This window comes from Hyperoodon ampullatus, assembly GCF_949752795.1.
Source record: "Hyperoodon ampullatus genome assembly, chromosome: 17".
NCBI classification, from domain to species: domain Eukaryota; kingdom Metazoa; phylum Chordata; class Mammalia; order Artiodactyla; family Ziphiidae; genus Hyperoodon; species Hyperoodon ampullatus.
This window is the reverse complement of record NC_136930.1, coordinates 74,329,905-74,354,843: the sequence shown is the minus strand read 5'-3', so window position 1 is coordinate 74,354,843 and position 24,939 is coordinate 74,329,905. Positions and strand designations below refer to the sequence as shown.

General features: G+C 52.0%; 1 protein-coding gene across 1 annotated transcript in view; it reads left to right on the top strand.

The window, feature by feature from the left end:
- The window catches only part of KCNK9 (potassium two pore domain channel subfamily K member 9), a gene marked incomplete at both ends in the record, with an annotated part of 86,318 nt that extends 61,621 nt beyond the window's left edge, over nt 1-24,697 (top strand). Inside the window, one exon of the mRNA XM_079722347.1 lies at nt 23,853-24,697. Within this exon, the coding sequence (XP_079578473.1) occupies nt 23,853-24,697 (845 nt within the window). The remainder of the gene's footprint in view (nt 1-23,852) is intronic.
- Nucleotides 24,698-24,939: the final 242 nt, after the last annotated feature.

Below are 24,939 nucleotides of genomic sequence, written 5' to 3'. Positions count from 1 at the left end.
CTTTTTTTTTCCCTGTGTATGGACCATACTGTCCTGTGTCTTTGTGTGTCTTGGAATTCTCTGTTGAAAACTAGATGTTTACAATGATATAATATGGAAACTCTGGAAATCAAATTGCTCCTTAACCTCCAGGATTTAATGTTGTTATTTTTTGTTGTTGATGCTGCTGTTTGCTGGCTTAGCAACTTTCCTGGATGAATTCTGTAAAGTCTATATTCTTTGTCACATGCGGCCATGAAGTCTCTGCCTGGTTAGCTTAGTGGTCATCTAATTGTTGGATGGAAATTTCCTTAGATGCCTTGAGCAGATAAGTCTCCCCGTCTTTGCTGAGGGAATCTACATGTGGGTTGGGGTACACAGTGCTCTGGCAGGCAGTTTACCGCTTCATCTTAGCCTTCACTTCCTGCTTGGGTAGAGTCTCATGGTCATCCAGAAGTGGGGGATTAGGGCCATCTAAAGTGTTCCCTGGTAATGTGCACCTTCTAGATTCCCAGGAACATATCAGAGCTTTTCAAAGTCTTCCATTCCGCAGTTTTTAAATTTTTTGGTCAGCCTCTTGTTAGCCCCAACTGGTAACTCCACTTCAGGCAGCTGCACTGTTAAAGAATTTGCCTCTGTTTTCAGCAAATGCCCTGGGTATATGGTTTCTCACAGAGCAGGCTCTGAGTCAGGTCAAATAAAGACTAGCCGTGGGAATGGACCTTTTCAGGAAGCTGCCAGACAGGGCAAATAGTGGCAGTTCTCTGGGTACAGGTTCTTTTGGGAGCTCCAACCCTCCTCTTCCCCCTCCCATGGCTGCTGGGATGCTGTTTTCACAGCTGTCACGATTGCTGGGCTGTTGGTTTTCAAGGCTACCATGGAGCTGGGGACAGGGAGATGGGACTAGGCAAAGTTAAAATACCATAAAGCTTTCCTTTCTTACTGCAATTTAGTCACTTTTCTTGAATAAACATCTTGGATTATTGAAAGCCTTTTGTTAATTTACAGAATTTGAAAAAGTTGATTCTGACACTTTTCCCAGTGCTCTCATTGTTATTCTGACGGAGCAGATTTTTGGAGGTCCTTCCTCTGCCATTCTGGAAGCTGGCTGTCCAGCAGTGAAGTTCTGTGACCTCAGAAAGCGCATTACGGTTTGGGTCCATCAGCAGTAGGTGGGATCCACCTCTGCTGAAAGGGAAGGGCCACAGTGAGGGGAAAAGGGAGACTCTGGATCTGGCCCGGTGAGAGGCTCAGGAATTGACCCTACCCTGGGGCACAGGGCTGGCCCTGTTCATCCCAGCCTGGATGTCTCCAGCCCTGGCTGTGACCATCAGCATGAGAATAGCTGGAACTTTGGGGTCATACTAGCTGTATGACCTGGGGCAAATCACTTGACCTCTCTAAGCATGTGTCTTCATCCAGGAAAATGGGGATGATTGTTCCTAGAAGATGGGCATGCCATGGGGAGAAGTTGCTCATTAGACACTGCCCTCAGGAAAGGGGACAATGAGGGAGGGATCCATTTTAGCTTTGAGTCTCTTGCTGTGCTCAGCCCAGGTTCAGGCATTTCTTTGGTTTCTGGTCTTTTTAATGCGGTATGAGTAAAATACCAAGGGCCAGAAACAGTGTGTTTTTGGCTAAAACACAAATGGTTATTAGCAACAGAGACAAGCTGGAGATCAATGGATTCCCTATTTAGCTTATTTAGGTGAAGAAATTATGACACGTCTACTTGAAGTTTATGAAGAATTAAAAACAATGTTTATGAAAATTTTTATTGGCAATATAGTGGCATAAGCATTTTCTTATAAGTAGAAGAAAGAAGGCTACATAATTGCTTATATACAGTTTGCTCTCAGCCATGGAAGATGCATTTAGGAAAAGGCTGGAGGAAATATAACAAAATGTTCACAGGGCTGCCTCTTGAGTGGTGAGATTGTGGGTAATTCTTTCCTGCTTCTGTAGACTTTTTTTTTTAACTTTGCAATGCTCTTCGGTAAGCAAGTATTATTCCTACCATTAGCAATTTACAAAATGGAAAAATCTCAAAAGTAGAAAACAAAGAGAAGTGGCTGCAAGTCCAGGAGATAAATTAAGGAGGATTAGGTCGGTGGGGATTTTTCCACCTCTTGTTTTGCATCTCAGTGTTTGACCTCTGTAAGGTTAGGTGACTTGCCCAAGGTCACACGGCTGAGACACGGAGGAGGTGGCGCCGGGACCCGGGTCTTCTCTCATAGTTATGACAGAGTGATTACAAATGTAGTGCATCCCGCTGAGAGATGCCAGCCTGCTCCCCTTGCTGGTGGTGTCTGATGCTCCAGCATCAGATGGTGATGGGAATTGATGGTGACAGATTCAGGAGAGAGTCCACCCCAGTGACTATCACCCTTGGCTTTTTCGGGAAGGGTATTAAGGGCAGTGCTCTGGGTGGGCAGGATTTTCTCCCTGTGGGGCTGGTACAGAGAAGCCTAAAACAGTGGGTATCTGCCTCTGGGGGCCCTGCGAGCATCCATCCAAACTGCATCCAAACCCTTGGAGATCCATCCAACTTTCCACCTCACACCAGGCTCAGAAATGGGCACCAAGCCCAGAGCCCAGCTCAGGTTAGGGCTGTGGCTCTCAGAACCCGGTTTGGGTAGTTCTATAAGGTAGATTCCAGGGCCTGCTCCCAGGGTCCCGATTCCATGGGTCAGGGGCAGGGCCCAGAATCTGCATTTTTGACCATTGCACTAGGGAGTCCCATGAATGGTGTGTGGCCATGCTTTGCAAAACACTGGGCTGGGGAGCACCTGAATGGTTGGTGCCTCAAAAGGACGGGATGTGGGATTTTGCAGAAAGACACGTGGGGGTGGCCCAGGGCTGGCTGGGGGAGAAGACGACCACCGTTGGGACTTGTGTGGACCTGGCCCTGGGCAGGAGTCACACACAGTGTCCACCCCCCATTTGGGGGTGTTCCTTTCCCTTTGACAGATGAGGAAATGGAGGCTCAGAGAGGCTAAGGGACTTGCTCAGTCACATGACCCATGTGAGCACTGCAAGTCCAACTTTAGACCAGCCAGTGCAGGGCTCCCCGAAGGTCACCTCCATCCTACAGGCAAAAGGTTGGACAGCTTTCCTGCTTCATTACCCACCTGGCTCTTCCAGCAGACTGTCCTGGAGGAATAGTGTTCTGGGGACAGGTTTTGATTGGGGGGACGATGGGGGTGGGAAGGGGGTTAGTTTCCACTAACATTTGTTGAGGGCCTACTGTGTGTCTGCAACGTCATTTCACGCCAACTGCGGTGTTCTCAGGAAGGTCAGTAACAGATGGTGGCGTTCTGTTGTTTTTAGTGGTAATGTAGCAATTTCTATATACCTGGCCCTGTCTGATCAGAGTTCAAGTTACCCCACTGAGCCCTCCCAGACACCCCAGGCAGCAGGACCAATCTTGTTCCGTGTGGCAGAGGGGAAACTGGGTCCCAGAGAGGCCAGCACTCTTCCTGTAACCTGTGCCCAGTGCTCTTCCCAGGCCTGTCCCTCGAAGGCCACTTCTCCCTGTGGCCAGCATCTGGGGATCTCCAGAGGAGTGCAGTGCAGTCAGAAGGGGACCTCACCCAGGGCAGCCTCAGAAGCGGAGCCCGTCCTCATTTTCCCTAGGGGCTGAGTGGGGTGGAGCCCATCCTGGCAGACAGCACGGCCGTGTAGGCAGGAGGATGGGGCGGTCCTCTCCGGCCTGGCTCCCTTGGCTGAGGCTCAGTCTCCAGGCCTGCACAAGCAGCTCCAGGACACCAAGCCACTAACAAGACTGATACAGGGCCGCTCTCACGGTCCGAGGGCCATCCCTCATCCACAGACAGCTGGGCAGGCTCTTTAATTAAAAGGGCTCCGTGGCTCTGGAGAGATGAATTGAGGCCAGCTTCTGTTTGTAAACGCTTCCCGCAGCAGGGCTGGAGGTTCTGGGCAAGCTCTTCTCCATGGGGATGGGTGGGTGGGTGGGTGGGTGGGTAGGCGGGTACCCTGCCCTTCTCAGATGCTGAGCCCAGGGCTGGCTTCCTCATTTACAGCCAGGGGCCGGGTGCGGGGCTTGGCATGTGAGGTCCTGGGGAAGTGACAGCGTGAACTGAGGATACAGTAGGCTTATCCCAGAGCCCTTCTGTCTCACATCCTTCACAACACCCTAGTGGCTGCTGTGCCTTCTGTGATAGTGCCACTGGCTTACAGCCTTTAGAACAGTGCCCAACACAGAGCATCACCCCCTCAATCATCGTCATCATCGTCATCATCCACCTCCTTGTCATCATCGTCTTCATTGTCATCATCATCGTCGTCTTTATCGTCATGGTCATTATTATCACCACTGTTGTGATCATCATCCTCATCATCCCCATCACCATCCCCATCATTGCTGTCATCATCTCTGGGCCTTCCCAATGCCCAGCACATGGTGGGTGCTCAGTAGTTACCTGTGGGATGAATGACGGGATGAAATAAGTGCCTGCATGTCCTGGGCACTGGGAGTGCAGAGATGAAAGGCACAGGCATTTCACCCGCTGTGGCAGGAAAGGAGGAGATGCTTCCACCCTGCACTCTGCAGTCTGTTCACATAAAGGCAGGTGTCCCCCTTGGAGACTTTCGAGCCCTTTGGCCCTGATGTCAGAGCCCTCAACCTTCCTCTCGTCCGCTTCGCCACTCCCCACCTGCCTCTTTGCGGCCTTCCCTCCTCCTGCCCTGGCCTCCTTCCCAAGGCCCTGCCCTGTACCTCCCCATGGGACAAGGGGGCACTGCTTTGTCGTATGTGGACAGTCTGACCCCACCCTGGCAGCAAGGTGGCCTCGGGGACAGGGGTTTGAGGGAGCAGTGTTCTGGGTTTGAATTCCCTCTTTGCCATGTTGTCAGCTGGGTGGTCACGTGCTAGTTACTGGCCCCTGAGCCTCAGTTTGCTTGTTTAAAATATGGGTGTAGTAACTGTACCTCCTGTGGGTGTTTAGAACACTGGCCGGCACGTGGCTGACATGTCATATACTTAATGGTTTGTATTTGTTCACTTATTCATTCGTTTCACAAATGTTTTATTGAGGTTCTGTGTACCAGACACTGGGGATACTTATGGCCGTGAATAAGATGGGCTTTAGAGGGCTGTGTGGGGGACACTGCCTGCCCCCAACTCCGCCCACAGCCTGGCCGCCCAGCCCCCTCTTCCAGGGCTCTGTATGCCGCAGGGGAATGATCGGATGGTGACCTGAGTCAGGGAGCACAGCGAGGCTTCCCCTGCCCACCCCCCGCCCCGGGCCAGTGTTACAGGTGATTCCTGTTCATCCACTGACCACCCCTGTGCCCCAGGCAGCGCCCCTCCTACAAAGTCCTTGGTAAAACGCGATTCCCGTGCACACCACGAGAGGCCTGGCATGCCTCGGCCAATTTATATCTGTATCCTCTGCCTTCACCCAAGGATCCCACTGACACCCAGTGTCGGTCCTGAGTGGAATCATACCTGAAAGAGACGCACCAGAGGAGACCTCCCTTGTCTGGCCATTCATCATTCCAGGCTTGGTCCTGGGGCTCTAGAAAAAAGTCAGAGGCTGCCCTTGAGGTGTTCCTTCTGCTCTGGGGAGGACAGATGGTCCAGCACGGGTGAGCTGGCCCCTCCAGGGGGTGGGAGGGAGTGGGAAACCTCGAGATACCGGAGAGATGGTGCCGTCCTGCAGGGCTAGTGACCGTGGACGTGCCTCCCCTGAAACCCTCGGGCCGAGGGGAGTGAGGGCACCTGGCAGACCCCTGGCCCCCAGACACCAACGCCTCCTTGCCAAGAGGGTAGGGAAGACATCGATGAGGCAGGGCTTTGCAAACGTTCGGTCTGTGCATCTGGACGCCTCCCTTTCTGCGAAAGGAGGTCAGGCCCCCTGGGCTGTGACCCTGCAGAGCAGTAACTGGCTGGGGCTGCCCACATGCTCTCCCCTTCCTCAGGGTCTCCTCCCATTGACCTCTGGGACAAGTCCTGCTCCCTCGGGACTGGCACTTACCTGGTCCCTTGAGGCCACCAGCCTAAGGGAGCCACGAGGCAGGGGCACCTTGGCTCCGCACTGGGTCCCTCCGCTGAGCCATCCCAGCCTGAGGCTGAGGGCCCAGGGGTGAACCTGTAGGCAAGGTGGAGCCGAGGAGGGTGCCGGCGTCCATGGCTGGCAGCACAGCATGTGCAAAGTCCCGGGACATAAAGTAGAAGAAAGGAGACTCATATGCGCCTGGGACAAGCTCATTTACAACATTTGCAGGGTGTCTGGGAAACCAAAAGGCAAAAATCACAGGCCAGGAGGGTCCAGGGAGATGCCCCTGCCCTTAGGGAGGCCAGTGCCGGTGTTTCGTGTCTGTCACCTTCCTTAATGCTTGCAGCAAGCCTTGGGGGAGGTGCGGGTTTCCGTCGCCTCCAGGACAGACCTGGGCGCAAGGTGCTGGAGCATGTTCCCAGAGCCCCACAGGCGAGCAAGCAGGCCGAGCGGGTGTGGCTCACGCCGGGCTGTTTCCACTCGACCTGGAGACGCCTCGGGCTGCCGTTGTGCAAGCGAGGGTCTGGGAGAGCCGTGGTCCGGGCCGTGTGTGTGCACGCATGAGTCTTCCTGCAGGTGCTGGCTGCAGCCTTTTGAAAAGGAGGTGAACACCGGGTGGTTGTATGGCAGCCGCGGTGGCCTGTATATTAGCTGTGTGTCCTTGGGCAAGTGACTTGGCTGGAATCCTTGAATCCTCCCCCCTCCACGAGGCTGGTGCTGTTATTACTCTCCATTTTCCAACAAGGGGGCCGAGGACAGAGGCTGTGTGCCGAGCATTGCCCCTCGGTTTTTGTAAGTGCTCACATGTAACGCAAGTTCACTATTAATAACTGGAGAAGGAGTGAGGGGCTTGTTGTGTTCCTCAGCTTTATCTTGCTTTTCTGTTGCTCTCCAGAGCCTCTTGGGCCCCAGAGGTGCATATGTGTGTGTGTGCGTGTGTGGGCATATGTGTGTGCATATATATCTGTGTATGTCTCTGCTTGTGTGCATGTGTGGGCATATGTTGTCTACATGTTGCATCTCTGTGTACCTACGTATATGTGAATGTGTATCTGTGTATGCCTGTGCGTGCACACATACATGTGTGCATGTGTCTACGTGTGTGTATCTCTGTGTGCATGTGTATGTGCATAGGTATCTGTGTATGCCTGTGTGTGCACACATACATGAGTGCATGTGTGTATGTGGTGTCTGCATGTGTGTGTATCTCTGTGTGCATGTGTATGTGCATAGGAATCTGTATGTCTGTGTGTGCATTTGTGTGTATGTATCTGCATACACATGCACGGGGGCTGTCAGCATCGTACAGCAGGCTGCACTGTGTAGTCACGGCCGTGTCCCACTCCTTGCCCCACTACATATGGGATGTCCCTAAGGTCACACAGCTAATCATGTCCCGGAGACCAAGTTTTCTCACCTGTGAAATGGACACGGCCGTCCCCGCCTGGCCGCCCCTGGCAGATGTGGAAACAGGTACAGAAGGGCTCATCCGTGTCTGCACCCGAGTCGGGGGGGTCCTGTTGGACAGCAGGGTCGGCGATGACGGCCTGTACGTACCTGCCCCCTGAGTGTGGCCCCTGTGCTGGTAAACCCTGATCTCTACAAGCGCTTGTCATGAGCCGGGGGTGCAGCAAGCACCTCCCCTCATCCCCGGCTTCATGCGACCCCAGCTCCTTTACCCCTCGTGTCACAGTCACCGGGGATCAGCAGGGCCTCTGTGGTGCTCGGTCATTCAGGAACGCGGGCTCCGAACAGCGGGAGGCTCCATCCTCCCCGAGGTCCCGAGTCGGCTCCCTGTTCAGGCCGAGCGGGGAAGAGGAAGGAGGGAGGGGACGCAGGAGAGAGAACGAGAGTCCCGAGGCTGGGTTTACGGGCCAGGCCTGGAGCCCTGCAGGCGGCCCGAGGGCCGTGTGGCCCTCCGTGCGCAGAGCAGGAGAGGGCCCACATCTGGGTGGGCACCAGCGCTGTCGGCTAGAGCCCCCCTGCTTTCGCTGCTGCCTGAGGAAATGAGCCTCTCTCACCACGTGGAGCAAGTCTGCTGCTGTCAGCCCCCCGGTGGGTGCCGAGTCGTGCGCGCGACATGAGCTCAGTTCTAACCATCACCACGCGCTTGGGACCAGGCCAGTGACATCCCCTGAGGCCGGGCGCTGACCCCCTCAGCTCCGACAGGCCCCTGCTTCCCTTCAGGTCCCTCCCTAGTGGTGGGAGGATCCAGGGACCTGGAGAGAAATGCAGAGTCCCAGGCCCGGACCCCCTGCCTCAGCACCTGCCCTGGAACAAGACCCCGGGGCGGCCGATCCCCGTGAGCACGGGTGGTTTGGGAAGCCGAGCTGTCTACCTTTTACCTTCACTTCAGCTCATCGTGTGTCCCAGAGGCAGAGGCGTTTGCATTTCAGCATTTTCAGCTGTGAAAGCAGCGTGTCTTTGCCCTCAGCGGCGTGAATCATGCTCCTTTCACCGAGAGGGGAGCCAGGCTTGAAGACAGGCCACCTAACGCCGTGTCCCTTAGGTCCCTGCGTGCCCAGAGCGCCTTTGGGATTTGGGGGTGAGGAGAAGAGGGCCTCCCTGGAGGAGGTGGCCTTTGAGCCGGGCCCTGAGCAGGGCAGAAGCTTCCAGGAGGGAAGGGGCTGTGGGCTTTGGGGAGCTGGCACTCAGAGGCCGAGTACCTTGGCACCCAGGGCTGTCTCTGTTAGGCCCCCATGGATCTTTCCTCCCTGAATTCGCCTGCTCTCTCCTTTTCCTGCCCTCCAGGCCCTGAAGGAGCGTCTCCACCTCAAACAGAAACAAAGCACGCGTTTAAATAGTTGTGACTTGGTTTTACGTCTTTAAAAATACAAGTATCAGTGATTACCGAATGAGTGCGTATTCTTGGGTATTAAGCCTGTCTTAGAATTGTCTTACTCTAACCTAGACTTTTCAGAAGTCAGCCCGATTTCATGTAATTTTTCTTATGAACTTAATTTTTTAATTTAGGTTTGTTTCCCCAGATTTCCTTGCAGTTTTTGTTTTGGGATGGGGGCGCGTTATGGACTGTGGGCAGCGAGGGAAGGAGAGTAGAAGCGGGGAGAGAGGAGGATTTTCTTGCAAAGGGCTGGAGGAGACAGAAGGGAAACACCTCTTCAGTGTGTGGCTGGCTGAGAGCAGGGGGTTAGGATGGGCACCAGCTCCGTCTGACTCCGGGGCTTCTCATCCATGCCCCCCGAGAGAGCACCCCTCACTACGCAAAGGGCGTGCCCTCTCCCTGCAGAGCGAATGAGTTAAGGAACGTGAAACACGCTAGCTCGGTCCCTGGCACAGTGCATGCCCTCCTAGACAGTGGTTGTGACCACCATCATCTATTATGTTTCGTCAGTGATGCCGTTGGTTGGTGGTAACTTATGAGAAGAAGTTCACCACACGACACACGTCCTCTGTAAAAAAGATGAATGGCTTTTCCCTGACTCCCTGGTTCTGGATGCTGTCCCAGGGGAACCCAGGGCTGGTGGCCCATGCGGCCGAGTTCCGGCTCTGCAGTTGTCCGTGTGCCCGCCAGAGGGCGCCCTTGCATTTTGGTCGCTGACTGGCGGTCCGAGGCTCTTTCGCAAGTGGGCCTGAAAATACTGAGAGCTGTAGGCTTTAACCATCATTTCAGCCCCTTAAACTCTTTACTGGCCACATTTTATATGACCCTCTTCAAGAGCAAACTTACTTGGCGGATGGAGGGCCTCTAACCTCTTCCAGCAGTGAGGCTCCATGCCTCTGAGGGTCCAAGCTTGAGATCTTTGAGGGTCTGGGGTCTGGGTATGCCTTGACCCAGTCCTGTTCCTGATGTCTCTCCTGTTCGGGTCAGAGCCGGGACCCCTGGCAAATGGGAAGCATTTGGCTTTAAAAATAATGTTTCCCCCCGCTTCTTGAGGTACAATAGGCATAATCTAAAATTAGCCATTTTCAAGTGTACAGTTCAATGGCACTTAGTGCATAAATAATTTTTGCAAACCACCACTTAAGTCTAGTTCCAGGACATTTCCGTCACCCCAAAAGGAAACCCCCAGCTCATCAAGCAGTTGCTGTGTTGTCCCCTCCCCCAGCCCCGGGAACCCCTAATCTGCTTTCTGTTTCTGTAGACTTGCCCATTCTGGATATTTCATATAAATGGAATCATAAAGTGTTACCTGTTGTGTCTGGCTTCTTCCTCTTTGAATAATGTTTTCGAGGCTCAGCCACATTGTACTATGTGTCAGAGATTCCTTCCTTTTAAAAACATTTTTTATTGAGATATAATTGAACTGTAACATAGTAGTTTCAGGTGTATGACATAACGATTTTTATTTGTTTATATTGTGAAATGATGACCACAATACATCTAGTTAACATCCATTACCACACACAGCTACAGTTTTTGTTTCTTGGGGTGAGGACTTGTAAGATCTGTTCTCTTAGCAACTTTCAAATATGCAATAGAGCGTTATGAACTACGGTCGCTGTGCTGTACATTACGTCCCCAGGACTTATTTATTTTGCACCTGGAAGTTTGCTCCTTTGACCCCTTGCACCCATTTTGCCCACCGTCCCCGAGTCCCGCCTCCAGCAGCTGTCAGTCTTTTCTCTATGAGCTTGATTTTGTTTTTTATGATTCTGTATATAAGTGAGATGATACAGTATTTGTCTTTCTCAGACTCATTTTACTTAGCGTAGTGTCTATTTGTGTTGTCACACACGGCAAGATTTCCTTCTCTTTTATGGGAGTCATGTTCCCTTTCTCCATGCACCAGCTTCTCTTTGTTTTCATTACTTGGTTTATAGCGTTATATGTTTCCTGTGTACGGTGTTGTATTTCCCTGGACACAGCACAGCGCGCTCACCCCTGACAGTTCAGTGTCCATCTGTCCCCACGCTGTGGACGCCCTGTGCCCATGTCGCCCTCCCCCCGACCTCCATCACCCCGGTAACCACTACCCTGGTTCTCAGTATCTGTGTGCTTGTTTTCGTTTGGTTCATTCATTTACGTTCTTTCTTTTTAAAAGTTTTATTGAAGTATAGTTGATTTACAGTGTTGTCTTAGTTTCGGGTGTACAGCAAAGTGACTCAGATTTTATATATATATATATATATATGTGTCTATATTCTTTTTTAGATTCTTTTCCATTATAGGGTATTACAAGATACTGAATATAGTTCCCTGTGCTCTACAGTCAGTCCTTGTTGGTAATCTATTTTATATAGAGTCGTGTGTATATTTTAATCCCAAATTCTTAATTTATCCCTCCCCTGATACCCCTTCCCCCTTTGGTAACCGTAAATTTGTTTTCGGTGTCTGTGAGTCTACTTCTGTTTTGTAAACAGGTTCATTTGTATCATTGTTGTAGATTCTAGGTATAAGTGATATCATGATATTTGTCTTTGTCTAACTTACTTCACTTAGTATGATCATCTTTAGGTCCATCAGTGTTGCTGCAAATGGTATCATGTCACTCTTTTTTATGGCCGAGTAATATTCCATTGCATCAATATACCACATCTTCTTTATCCACGCATGTGTCGACGGGCATTTAGGTTGCTTCCATGTCTTGGCTATTGTAAATAGTGCTGCAGTGAACATAAGGGTGCATGTATCTTTTTTTGTTTTTCTTTTTTTGTGGTACGCGGGCCTCCCACTGCTGTGGCCTCTCCCGTCGCGGAGCACAGGCTGTGGACGCGCAGGCCCAGCGGCCATGGCCCACGGGCCCAGCCGCTCCACGGCATGCGGGATCCTCCCGGACCAGGACATGAACCCGTGTCCCCTGCATCAGCAGGTGGACTCCCAACCACTGCGCCACCAGGGAAGCCCCACATGTATCTTTCTGAATTACAGTTTTCTCCAGATATATGCCCAGGAGTGGGATCACTGGGTCATATGGTAGCTCTATTTTTAGTTTTCTAAGGAACCTCCATACTGTTTTCCATAGTGGTTGCACCAATTTACATTCCCACCAACAGTGCAAGAGGGCTCCCCTTTTCTCCACACCCTCTCCAGAATTTATTATTTGTAGACTTTGATGATGGCCATTTTGACCAGCGTGAGGTGATACTTCATTGTAATTTTCATTTGCATTTCTCTGATAATTAGTGATGTTGAGCATCTTTTCATGTGCCTGTTGGCCATCTGTAAGTCTTCTTTGGAGAAATGTCTGTTTAGATCTTCTGCCCATTTTTTGATTGGGTTCTTTTTTTGATATTGAGCCGTATGAGCTGTTTGTGTATTTTGGAAATTAATCCCTTGTTGGTTGAATCATTTGCAAATAGTTTCTCCCATTCCGTAGGTTGTCTTTTCATTTTGTTTATGTTTTCCTTTGCTGTGCAAAAGCTTTTCAGTTTAATTAGGTCCCACACCACATTTTGCTAATCCATTCATCCACCGATGGACGTTTGGGCCGTCTCCACCTTTTGGCTGTTGTGAATAGTGCTGCTATGAACATGCGTGTACGAGTATTTGAATCCCTATTTTTAATTCTTTTGGCTATACAACTAGGAGTAGGGTTGCTGAAAAGAGTTTTTAAAGGACGTATTTTCTGTTACTTTGGTCTGCGCTAAGAGTAGAGAACATTCTTGAACAAACCGTAAAGTCTTGCCTTTTACTTCTCCACTGACTTCTGGGTGGTCACCGCCATCTGCTGTGGGCGTCATTCTCAGCACCCTCAGGGACCCCTGGGATGCATCTCTGCCCCCATCTGAGGGGTCTCCTGATGCCAGCCTCCCGAGGTCTTTGTGGGACTAAAGGAGAAGCACACGGGGCTGCCCAGGCTCAGTTTCCTCCTCCGTAAGATAGGGATAATGACACGTGACTGGATCCCACTGGATCCTCATAACACAAAGGAAACAGGACCCAGGGAGGTGCAGCCCAGAGCTGGGAAGAGGCCCAGCTGGAGTCTGGACCAGGGTTTCTAGGAGCCCACCGTCTCGTCTGCCAGGTGCTCCTGAGTGATAGCACAGACCAAGCGAGAGAGGCGGTGTCCATTTAGCACAAGCGGGCGGAGTGGGCACCAGGTTGATGTGAGTGGGAAGGTCCCTCAGGCCGAGTGGGCTCTGGCCTCGCCTGACACCCCTCACCCCAGCCTTCCCAGCCCTCCCAGGAAGGGGCTCACCAGGCTCTCCCCAGGGCGTCCTCACATGAGGCCTCCCTCCAGACAGAAGAGAAAGACCTATCATGAGCTGTTGTTAGAAATCTGTGCCTTGTGAGCATGCATATTTTTAAAAATTTATTTTTAGGTCTTCTTTCCCTCTTAAGACATATCAAAACAGTGAAGCGAAACCAAAAGGGAACGTTTTGGGAAATTAATGAGGGAATTGCTCTGTCATTAAATAAAACACCAAATCTGCCAGGTTTTCTTCCAGGGATCACAGTGCCAAACTGATGACTGAGCAAGTCACCAGGCCTCCAGGCGCCTCTGAGAGGGGCCGGGGCTCAGGCCTTGGAATCCCCGGCCCTCCCTGGACAGAAAGCCTCAGGGTTCTCATCTGTGAGATGGGGTCATGGTCCTGTGGGCTGAGTCCCCTTGGGGATGGTGCCCAAGATGGTCACGCTCACCTGGCCGTGGCTCTGCTTGGTGCTCTGAGCGGGGCAGGCGCGTCTATGGCCCTTATTTATGCGTCTGTGAAATGGAACCAGTGGATGACTTGCAGCAGGGACCTCACTGTGATGGGGGAAGGTGAATGGGCAGTGTGAGATGGGGCTCGGGGGTGGGGAGCCACGGGCCTGGCTGCCCTCTCACTGCCCGCTCTGCTGTCCCCGCCCTCCCTCTCCTCCAGTCCTTGAGCATCGTGACTTATCCGTTGGACAAACAGATGGTCAGTTTTCTCTTACTGTGTTTGGCCTGTGCCACGTTTTAAAGTGTTTCGTTAGATCCTACATTTTCAATATCCAGTGTTTCCAGCTTCTCTTTAAAAATCAGGACGTTGGGTCGCCCTGGCCTGCAGCCCCGGTCGCTGGGCTCGGGGAACAGCTGCTCTTTCCGGGGACATGGGTCTCCAGTTGGCCGCCGGCTGCCCGCAGGCCTGGTTGGCCTCACCTGCCCACTTCCCCTCAGACAGACCTAGTGGCCTGTAAGAGAAGCCGTGTGAGGTGCAGGGGTGTGTCAATTGCAAAGTGCTTTGTCATCCATCCCAAACTGCTCTTCATGATTTGTAGTCATGCTGAGGAGGTGTAGGACATGTTGAGTGTTAATCCACTGCAGTCAGAGCACTGGCTGAAGCCAGATTACTGGGACACAGACGGGAGTGCCTGAGAAGGGCTGACTGGAGACTGGGCTCAGACCTGGGGGTGGAACAATAGCCCCCGTTTCTCAGGATAGTCTGCATGGTTGGGCGCATCTTCATGGTGGTGAAATGACTTCAGAGGCTCCGGACATCACACCCTGGCCCCTTCAAGTCTGGCAGGAAAGAAGAAAAGGCTCATTGGTTCAGGACTTGGCCGGAGACCCAATCGGAGCCCACAGGAAGCATCATCCCCTCTCGGGGGTTGAACGGCAGTCCTGCACGTTAGCCCAAGCCCCCGTGGTGGGACCCGGGAGAAATTCAGGTTCGGTTATAATGTGAGAAGGGTGGCTTGACCTGGGGCTGCCACAGGGGATGGCCCTTTCAGATGAAAGAATGAATGCAGAAAAGCTTTGCAGACTGTAGAGTGCTGTGGAACTAACTGGAAGGGACGCCTGGTTCCTCACTCCCCTCCACAGAAGAGAGTAAAGGCTTAGAGTCTAGGTGGCTTTCCCAAGGTCATGGTTGGTAAAGTAGGAGATGGAGCCAGATGTAGTCCTTGGGACTTACTGCTTTCCATCCAGGAACCTCTGGAGGACCCTTCCTGCCCACCCTCACCCCCACTCCCCATGCCCCACCGGGCCCATGAATCATTTTCCTTTTTGGTGTCTGCAGACACCTGGGTCTTAATAATCATGCGGAGCCCGTGCGGGGGCTGGAGCCAGGCCAGCACGGTTGGAGGATGGATGAGTGGGATGCTTGTTGCAGGCTGAAGTGGGGAGCCAGCCAGAAAGCACGGGGGGCTGAGGGCAGCCCCCTTCTCCGGCACCTCTCTCCACAAAGCCACCTTGAGGCATTCTTTAATGGAATTTGTGCCTATTTTAATTCCTACAGGCACAAAATCCTTGCGTGTCCTTTATAAATATTTCATTCTCTTCCAGCAGCAAATTTCCTGATGCCCAAATGCCTCTGTGGCCATCTCTTTCCCTGGGCCGGGCGGCCTCTGGGCTGGAAGAGATGCCCATGACCACTGTCACCTGGCACCTGGCCTTGATGTCCGCTTCTGCGCAGTGAGCAGCAGAGTATTCCTGGGAGGTTGGGGTCACAGTGAACTTGACTGAAGAGAATGAGGAGGCCTGGGCACCCATGGTCCCTAAAGGGCGGAGTCAGGGCTCCAACCCAGGTTGTCCTGATGCCAGGGGCCAGCCTTGTCCCACCCGCTGAAGTGTCCTGGAGGGGAATTCCAAGCTGGGTTGGTCGTTTCTGGCAGGGGGATCAGGGAAGGCTGCAGGGAGGGGCACTCCACAGTGGGGGAAGCTTTGCAAACTGTGACGTGCTGTGAGAGTCTGGAAAGGGCTTTTACGGCCAACTGTTCGTAGGCCTAGATTCCCAGGGAAAAGGAGGGAGCCATGGACGGTCCCAGAGTGTCAGGAGTGAGGCTGGTCTACGACCCACACTGCCCAGTTGCCTTATTGACTTCTCACCGTGAGGACAGCCCGCTGGACACTCATGACATCTTAATGAAATGCTGCCCAGGGCAGGAGCTGGGCCTGGGAACTTCTCGGACCTGGCGGTTGTCAGCTTCTGGGAAATCTAGTAGGAGCCGGGGGAGCACAGGGTGTCTTGCAAGGGAGTGCTGCCTTGTAGCTGCAGCTGGCTCTCTGGGGAGCCCCCAACCCAATAGAAATGATTAGTTTTATTACCCTCCTTCCCTGCCTCATTCCCCTCCAGGAAGACAGAGCCTATTCATTTGTTTTATTTGTTAGCCAGCTGCAGTCCAGAGATGCAGGCCTCTTCTCTGCAAAGCCTCTCCCAGGACAGATCAAAGAGACCCACTAAGTATATTAAAGGGGCCATGAAAATCGGGCTGGATGATGCAGTGTCTTGGGCAAATCTGCCCTCAGCCGTGCTGGGCTTGGGGATGGGCCAGGACTTCAAGGCAGGCCTGGGAGACGGAGGTCATATGCGTGGTGATGCCGCCCTCTAAATTCTGAGTGCCTGTTCCATGCTGGTCCACAGGAGTGAGCCAGGGGTGGGCTCTGCCCTCCTGGGAGCTCAGAGTCTGGCAAGAAGGCAGTGGCAGGGAGGGAAGGAGGGAGGGATGATCTCCAAATGTCATCTCACTGTGGGGGGTGGGGTAGGGCTTCAATGTATGAATCTGGGGGGGGGACGTTTAGTCCATAGCAGGGACCTGATAAGAGGTCAGTTCCCATTGCATCTCTGTCTGTTTCTGCTCCCTGTCCTTGGCCCCATTTCACAGATGAGGAAACCGAGGTGTCTTTCTAGGATGCTCAGGAGTCCAGATCAGCCTTTCAAGGTGGGGCTTGTTATTTGAACAGTTCTATCCCCTTTTGGGATTTGTAGGTTAGGAAGCCCATGCTGGCCTGTGGTGTGGAGCTGGGCTTTGCAGCCCCTTCTGGGTGGGGAGGTCGGCCGGGTGAAGTGGAGGTTCTTTGCAAGGCTGACTTCGTGCATTCCTCGTAACAAATAGCCTTGCAGCTCTTCGAATGCTCCATCCCTACCCCTGGGCTTAGCACGTGGGTGCACGTGCAGGGGCTGGGATGTGGGGCTGGGCTTGTGGTCTTCCTTCCTCTTCTGCTAAACCTCCTTCACTGCATATGTCCACCTGCCCTGCCCTTAGCACTCCTGGTGGGGAGGCCAGGGTCCTGGGCTCAGGCGCTAAGCAGAAGCCCATATGTCCACCTGCCTCTGCCCTTAGCCTGGTCCTGGGCCCTGCCACCTGCTGACAAAAAGAACCCTGGCCCAGGGAGCACAGTGTTGGAGATGCAGCTGCCATGTGTGCACACTGGGGGTGGCTTTTCAGGCTGTCACCGCAGTTGCCATCCATGTCAGTGGTCCCCATGGCTGGCCTCACACCCAGGGGCATAGCCCCTTGTGGCCGCCTGAGCAGCCCATCGGGGCCACGAGCAAGTCTGAGTCTCTGGCTCTGCACACGTGGAAAAGTCAGCAGAAAGGGGGGGCAGGGCTGGGTGCAGAGGGACAGTGAGTCACTGTGTCCCCTGTGTGTAGGGAGCTTTGCATCTGGTGGCTGGTGGTCTTCATGTCCCCCAGTTTGTGGAGGTCTGGGTGACGGTCATGTTGGTCACTGCTGGGCTCCTGCAGGGCTGGGGAAGGATGACCCTGTCTCCTGCAGAGTGGCCATGAGTTGGTCTGATCTCCTCTTTCCAGCCTCATTTCTCACATCTGTCCAGGGAACTGAATAACTCTGCTGAGGTCACAGAGCAGCAGCCCAGAGGTTTCAGCATATCTTCTGCACCCCAAGCACACCTCCTGAGCCCCGCATAAATCAATTTTAGATTCTCTTTGCCAAAAGGATGAATTGTTTATGATGATGGAAGGATGAGCAGTATGGTCCTAGGTGGGATTCCTGAGGTTTTGTCGGTGGAGGAGAAACTGGCTCCCAGTGCCTGGGAAGATGGGGGGCAGGGGGAGCCCAGGATCTTAAAGGGAAAACCTGGACAGGGATGTGGCTCTGAGCTCAAGGGACTGGTCCTCACAGGTGGGGTGGGAGGCAACCCAGGAGAACAGGCACCAGCCTGGGAGTCCTCAGTGGCATTGCGACACCCATGCCCTCCACCTAAGGTCCCCTTGTCCAGTCACTGGATGGGGCTCTGAGCACGGGCTGGCTGGTGCCCCTCTGGAGATCTCGGGGGAAGATGAAAAGCCCCCGTGGATCCCCTGTGCCAGGCACAGGTCATGGTGCATAGTCAAGGCTCTGGATGAGTCTCAGTGGGTAACGTATGAGTAGATGCATAAATCCGGCTCCCAGCCCAGGAAGGCCAGGCTGCTTTCATTCACTCACAGATTAAAAAAAAAAACAACCCACAGTCTAGGATCTGAGCTGTCACACAGGTTCTCTGAGAGCACTGAAGATTTGTAGCTTGTTATCCTCTTTATAACAGGCTCGCTATCCTGTTCCATTGATCTATATTTCTGTTTTTGTGTCAGTACCATACTGTTTTGATTACTGTAGCTTTGTAGTATAGTCTGAAGTCAGGAAGCCTGATTCCTCCAGCTGCATTTTTCTTTCTCAGTATTGCTTTGGCTCTTCGGGGTCTTTTGTGTTTGTATACGAATTAAAATTTTTTTGTGTGCTGGTTCTCTAAAAAATACCATTGGTGATTTGACAGAGATTGCACTGAATCTGTAGATTGCCTTGGGTAGTATAGTCATTTTAACAATATTGATTCTTCCACTCCAAGAACAGGGCATATCTTTCCATCTGTTTGTGTTGTCTTCAGTTTCTTTCATCTTATAGCATCTTATAGTTTTCAGAGTGTAGTAGGTCTTTTGCCTCCTGAGGTTGGTTTATTCCTAGGTATTTTATTCTCTTTGATGTGCTGGTCAATGGGGCTGTTTCCTTAATTTCTCTTTCTGTTGGAAGGGAGAAGCTGTCTTCTCTTGTGTGTCTGGCATATGTGTATTTTGTATGTTCTCCACTGCGTATACCTGTTATCTGTAGATATCATGGATGCTACTGAGATATGGGTACATACAATCCCCGCAGCCTGTGCAAACGTGGTGCACACATCCTGTGTCTCGAGTGCACTTTCCGTGCACACGCACATCCTGCACAAAGTGTGTGACTCTGGGTGTGCCGTGGGTATACCGTAGATGCTTTGTGTGTTGGTCTCATACATATATGGTATGTGGCTTTTGCCCACGTTTCACATCCACGTGCAGTTACTCTACCCAACATATCCATTTTTCACAAAGTTCCAAGCATATATATACCATGTGTATTTGTATAAAGCATCCATGCTATGTCTGTGTTTCATTGATACTTTATGAATATTCTATATGTAGACTTGATATGTGTTGACCCGTTTGCATGCAGTGCCCACCGTGTTGCATCATAAGGAGACCTGGGAAGCAGATCCAGTGGAGAATACACGTGGTATATCAGCCTGGGTCTTTGCAGGAGGTGGCACTCTCAACTTAAACAGTTAATTAATGGCTATTTATAGTGTGGGAGGGTGGGTAGGTTGGAGGGAAAGCAACGAGGGAAGGTGTGGTAGCCTGGGATGAGCAACTGTGGAGAGCTGTCAGTCAACATGCCTGGGATGTAGCTGCTAGCACTTGTAGAGTTGCTCCATGGGTGAACCTGCTGGCAGATGTAGCTCATTACCAAGGTCCTCATCTTCCTCCCTTCCTCTGACCTCCTGCTGGGACTGTGCCTTGCATGCACTCAGCTGGACACCAGAGGGCCAAGAACCCCTTGAGGTGGCTTATGCAGACTTAGCCTCACCAGTGGAGAGCAGGGTGGAGATGGGTGCGCCTAGATGGGGAAATTGAAGATATCCGGCCAGGCCTCTGTCTTCCTGAAAGGCTCTGCAAGTTGGGCAGCTTCTTTCTTGCTGCAGTGGGAATGGTCCTGTGCCCTGGACCACTGGGGCCCTAGGAGGTTTATTCTAGGGCCTGAACTTTGGAAGGCCCTGAACTTTGGGGGTGTTCCCGGCCCACACTCTCTTGTGCACGCGTCTTGCTAAGGGATGTCATTGCTGTAACAGATCAGTGAGATATACTGTGGGATGTCAAAACGATGGAGTTCTTTCTGTAGTATGACGGGCCACAAGAGAATTGGCACCACCCTGGGACAGGATACACGGGCATACTGCCATCCAGGCCCTGTGAAGGGACACGGCTTCTGATCACTTTTACTTTACAGGATGTGGGGGCCTGAGCACCTGGGTTTGAGCCAGCAAATGCTGTGCTGGTTTCCTCCAGTAAATATATCCCATCCGGAACCATTAGCTAATTTACCACCTTATTAAGTTGCAAGCAATCTACTGTCTTCCAGCATCCATCTGGGTTTTATATCAGCCACCCAGGTGAGCTATATGGCGATGTCGCGGGATACCCACCCCTGAAATTTGTATAAATATAAACCCACTTGTTTACCAAGATGCACTTCATTCTTTCCTGAAGGCCTAAGTCTCCATCTGGTGCCATTTCCCTCCAGGCAGAAGAACTTCCTTAGTACTCATGCTATGCAGAGCAGCAGGAAACAAGTTTTTAGTCTGAAAGTGGATTTTGCCTTCATTCTTTTTTTTTTTTTTACATCTTTATTGGAGTATAATTGCTTTACAATGGCGTGTTAGTTTCTGCTTTATAACAAAGTGAATCAGTTACACATATACATATGTTCCCATATCTCTTCCCTCTTGCGCCTCCCTCCCTCCCACCCTCCCTATCCCACCCCTCCAGGTGGTCACAAAGCACTGAGCTGATCTCCCTGTGCTATGCAGCTGCTTCCCACTAGCTATTTTACAACTTGGTAGTGTATATATGTCCATGCCACTCTCTCACTTTGTCACAGCTTACCCTTCCCCCTCCCCATATCCTCAAGTCCATTCTCTAGTAGGTCTGTGTCTTTATTCCTGTTTTACCCCTAGGTTCTTCATGACATTTTTTTTTTCTTTAAATTCCATATATATGTGTTAGCATACGGTATTTGTCTTTCTCTTTCTGACTTAATTCACTCTGTATGACTTAATTCACTCTGTATGACAGACTCTAGGTCCATCCACCCCATTACAAATAGCTCAATTTTCGTTTCTTTTTATGGCTGAGTAATATTCCATTGTATATATGTGCCACATCTTCTTTATCCATTCATCTGATGATGGACACTTAGGTTGTTTCCATCTCCGGGCTATTGTAAATAGAGCTGCAATGAACATTTTGGTACACGACTCTTTTTGAATTATGGTTTTTCTCACGGTATATGCCTAGTAGTGGGATTGCTGGGTCATATGGTAGTTCTATTTGTAGTTTTTTAAGGAACCTCCATACTGTTCTCCATAGTGGCTGTACCAATTCACATTCCCACCAGCAGTGCAAGAGTGTTCCCTTTTCTCCACACCCTCTCCAGCATTTATTGTTTCTAGATTTTTTGATGATGGCCATTCTGACTGGTGTGAGATGATATCTCATTGTAGTTTTGATTTTTGCCTTCATTCTTAAAGAATACTTTCCCTGGATAGACAGTTCTGGGTTACGGTCTTTTTTAAAAGCTCTTTAAAGATGTTATCCACTGTTTCCTGGCCCCTGTTGTTTACGATTGGAAGTAAGTGCTGTTCAGATAGTTGTTTTCCTGTATGTGATACATGGTTTCTCCCTGGTGCTTTCAAGATCCTCCCTCTCTGGTGTTCAGCAGCTTGATTCCGATGTGTGGTTTTCGTTGTATTTATCTTGCTTGAGGCTTACCGAGTTTCTTGAATCTGTAAATTTGTCTTCCACCAAATTTGGTTAATTTTGGCTATCATTTCTTCAATTTTTTTGTCTCTAGGACACCTCGTGACACTGTCCTACACGTCTCTGAGGCTTTTAAAAGTTATTAATTTTTTATCTTTTTTTGTCTCTTCGGAGTGGATAATTTCTATTGATAGGCCTGTTGTCCGCTCCTTCTTGCTGTTTCCCTGTTCTGTCCTTTCTGGCCCAACTCCAACGTTGACCTGCCATTTCTCCTCTTTCGTAAGGGCTATGGGGTTGCTGAGGGGTCAGAGCTCTGCACTGGCTCAGTGGGACTGAGGGCCAGAGAGGACACAAACGTGTGATGTCATCTCTGCCGTGAAAGTGTGGCCCCCGGGGCAGGCAGGACGTGGCACAGGTTCATGCCAGGGGAGAGGCAGGCAGGCTGAACGGAAGTGATGAGTCTCTGGGAGAGAGGCCTGGGCTAGGGCAGTCAGAGTAGTCTTCCTGGGGGACGCAGTGGGCGGGGTCCTAGGCTAGCTGCTCTCTAACCTCAGCAGATCTGCACAGCATCCCCACCTCAAAATTATCATCCTCCCACGTAACAGATGAGGAAACCCAGGCTGGGAGAGGTTGTCTGGGGCCCAAGGTAGCACAGCTGGTTAAATGGCCATGAGCGTGTGGCTCGGGGAGTACCAGGGAAGCCTGTTGTGATGGGGCAGGATTTGAGACGTCGGAAGGCCATGTGCATCCTCCAAGTGCTCAGTCCAAATACTGCCCACGATCCTGGTATTTTTCTGGGCAGTATTATTCCCGGAGCTTGAACTAGTCTTAGGTCTCTTCTGCCATGTTGTGCAGACCCTATCCTGGCCCTGACGTGATCACTGACCAGCTGGGTGACGTTGGCAGGTAACTTCACCTTTCCAGCACCACTGTCCTCATTTGAATGTGAGGAAATACAGGCTCGGTTTTGCATAGTTGATGCAGGGGATCAATGAAGTGATGGTCTGAGCAGCTGCGTGAAGAGTTTCAAAAGCACTTGCACACGAGGTCTCTAAGGATTATTCGTTCCCTCGATCTGACAAGGCCACATTCACACAGTGGCATAAATTTATTCTGTCCTTTGTTAAAGCGGTATTTTAAGTGCTCGGTGTCTCTCTAGGTGTGAGGATACAGCAGGGGACAAAACAGGTAAAAATCTTAGCCCTCGTGGTGTTTATGCTCCACCCTGCAATGACCTCTCTCAATTCAAGACGTCTGCTTTTAAAAAAGCCTCATTCTTGGGATTGGAACCCAGAGTTTTCAGCCACCAACTCTGAAGAAACCAAGCTACCCTGCTTTTAAGTAACTCGGTTTCCTTGCCAGTGGTGTCAGCTGCATCGTGCCCATTTTATAGGGTCGTCACGAGGGTAGAAGGAGGTGAAGCATGACAAGGAGTCCACACAGGCTGACTATGGGCTGGTGGATCCCCGATGCCTGAGCTGGGGGCACGGGGAGCCCGGGGCAGAAGGCAAGTAGTCTTGCTCCATGCTGAGCTTTCTGGCACCACCGTTGAGAACGTGGAAACGGGGGTGCTTTCTCCCCTTCCCCAGCACACGCAGAAAGGACTCTAGGGAATCCATCATCCCCTCCCACCTGTGCACCCCTCTTACCTTCCGTGGTGTCCCCACCTCCCTGGGCAGCCCCACAGCTCCCAGCGGGGAAGCTGCCGGGACCCACACCTCTTGGGCTGTCCTCCCACCTGTCCGCCGTACCTGGCCTCGGACCGTGCATGTATCTAAGAATAGAACCATGGTGGTCAAAAACAAGAACCACCACCAAAAAACCCAGTTAGCATTCTTTGACTCTATACTTTTTTTTTTTTTTTTTTTTTTTTTTTGCGGTCCGCGGGCCTCTCACTGCCGTGGCCTCTCCCGTTGCGGAGCGCAGGCTCAGCAGCCATGGCTCACCGGCCCAGCCGCTCTGCGGCATGTGGGATCCTCCCGGACCGGGGCACGAACCCGTGTCCCCTGCATCGGTAGGCGGACTTTCAACCACTGCGCCACCAGGGAAGCCCTGACCCTTCACTCTTAACGTTGATCCATGTTGGGATATTTAATTTTCTCCCTGGGGCTGGCTACCTTTGGAGTTTTCTGCAAAATATTACGAGTGACTATGCTGCTTTTCTTTGAAAAAACTCCGTGTTACTGGAAGAACAGTGAAATGACCCCCCAAGCTCCTCTTGTGACTAAACGTCCCAGACCACCTCCCCCGTCCCCAAACTTCAAAGGATATCTCTTCACTGATTCTTCCCTGTTCTTCGCCCCACCCCTCAGGCGCCAGCCCCACCCCCAGCTCCATCCCCACCGCGGTGCCCACATGCGCACCCACCCCGAACCCCCGGAGACCCCAGCTGACTCCATCTCCCTGTCCTCTCACCTCCTCCCGCAGGTTACGGGCACGCTGCTCCGGGCACGGACGCGGGCAAGGCCTTCTGCATGTTCTACGCGGTGCTGGGCATCCCGCTGACGCTGGTCATGTTCCAGAGCCTGGGCGAGCGGATGAACACATTCGTGCGCTACCTCCTGAAGCGCATCAAGAGGTGCTGCGGCCTGCGCAACACGGAGGTGTCCATGGAGAACATGGTGACCGTGGGCTTCTTCTCGTGCATGGGGACGCTGTGCATCGGGGCAGCCGCCTTCTCCCAGTGCGAGGAGTGGAGCTTCTTCCACGCCTACTACTACTGCTTCATCACGTTGACTACCATTGGGTTTGGGGACTACGTGGCCCTGCAGACCAAGGGCGCCCTGCAGAAGAAGCCGCTCTACGTGGCCTTTAGCTTTATGTATATCCTGGTGGGGCTGACGGTCATCGGGGCCTTCCTCAACCTGGTGGTCCTCAGGTTCCTGACCATGAACAGCGAGGACGAGCGGCGGGACGCCGAGGAGCGCGCGTCCCTCGCCGGCAACCGCAACAGCATGGTCATCCACATGCCCGAGGAGGCGCGGCAGGGCCGGGCCCGGCTCAAGGCGGACGTGGCGGACCTGCAGTCCGTGTGCTCCTCCTGCACCTGCTACCGCCCGCAGGAATACGGCGGCCGCTCGGCGGCCCAGCAGAACTCCTTCGGCGCCAAGCTCGCCCCGCAGTACTTCCACCCCATTTCTTACAAGATCGAGGAGATCTCACCAAGCACATTGAAAAACAGCCTCTTCCCGTCCCCTATCAGCTCCATTTCTCCCGGGTTACACAGCTTTACCGACAACCACAGGCTGATGAGACGGCGGAAGTCCATCTAGGGTCTGGGGAGGGAAATAACAAACAGAAGTCATTTGTCACATCTGACGTTAAGTCTCATTGGCCCCCCCCTTGTCTTATTTATTTATTACGGTTATCCTTGATTGTTCTGATTATTGTCCTCATTTCTTCTTTCTCTCCTTCCTTCTTGGTTTCCCTTCTCCCCCACCTTTCCAGCAAGACAGAGCAGGCCAAAGGGAAAAACGAAAGGCCCGTCTTCCTGTGAAACTCGCATCTGAGCATG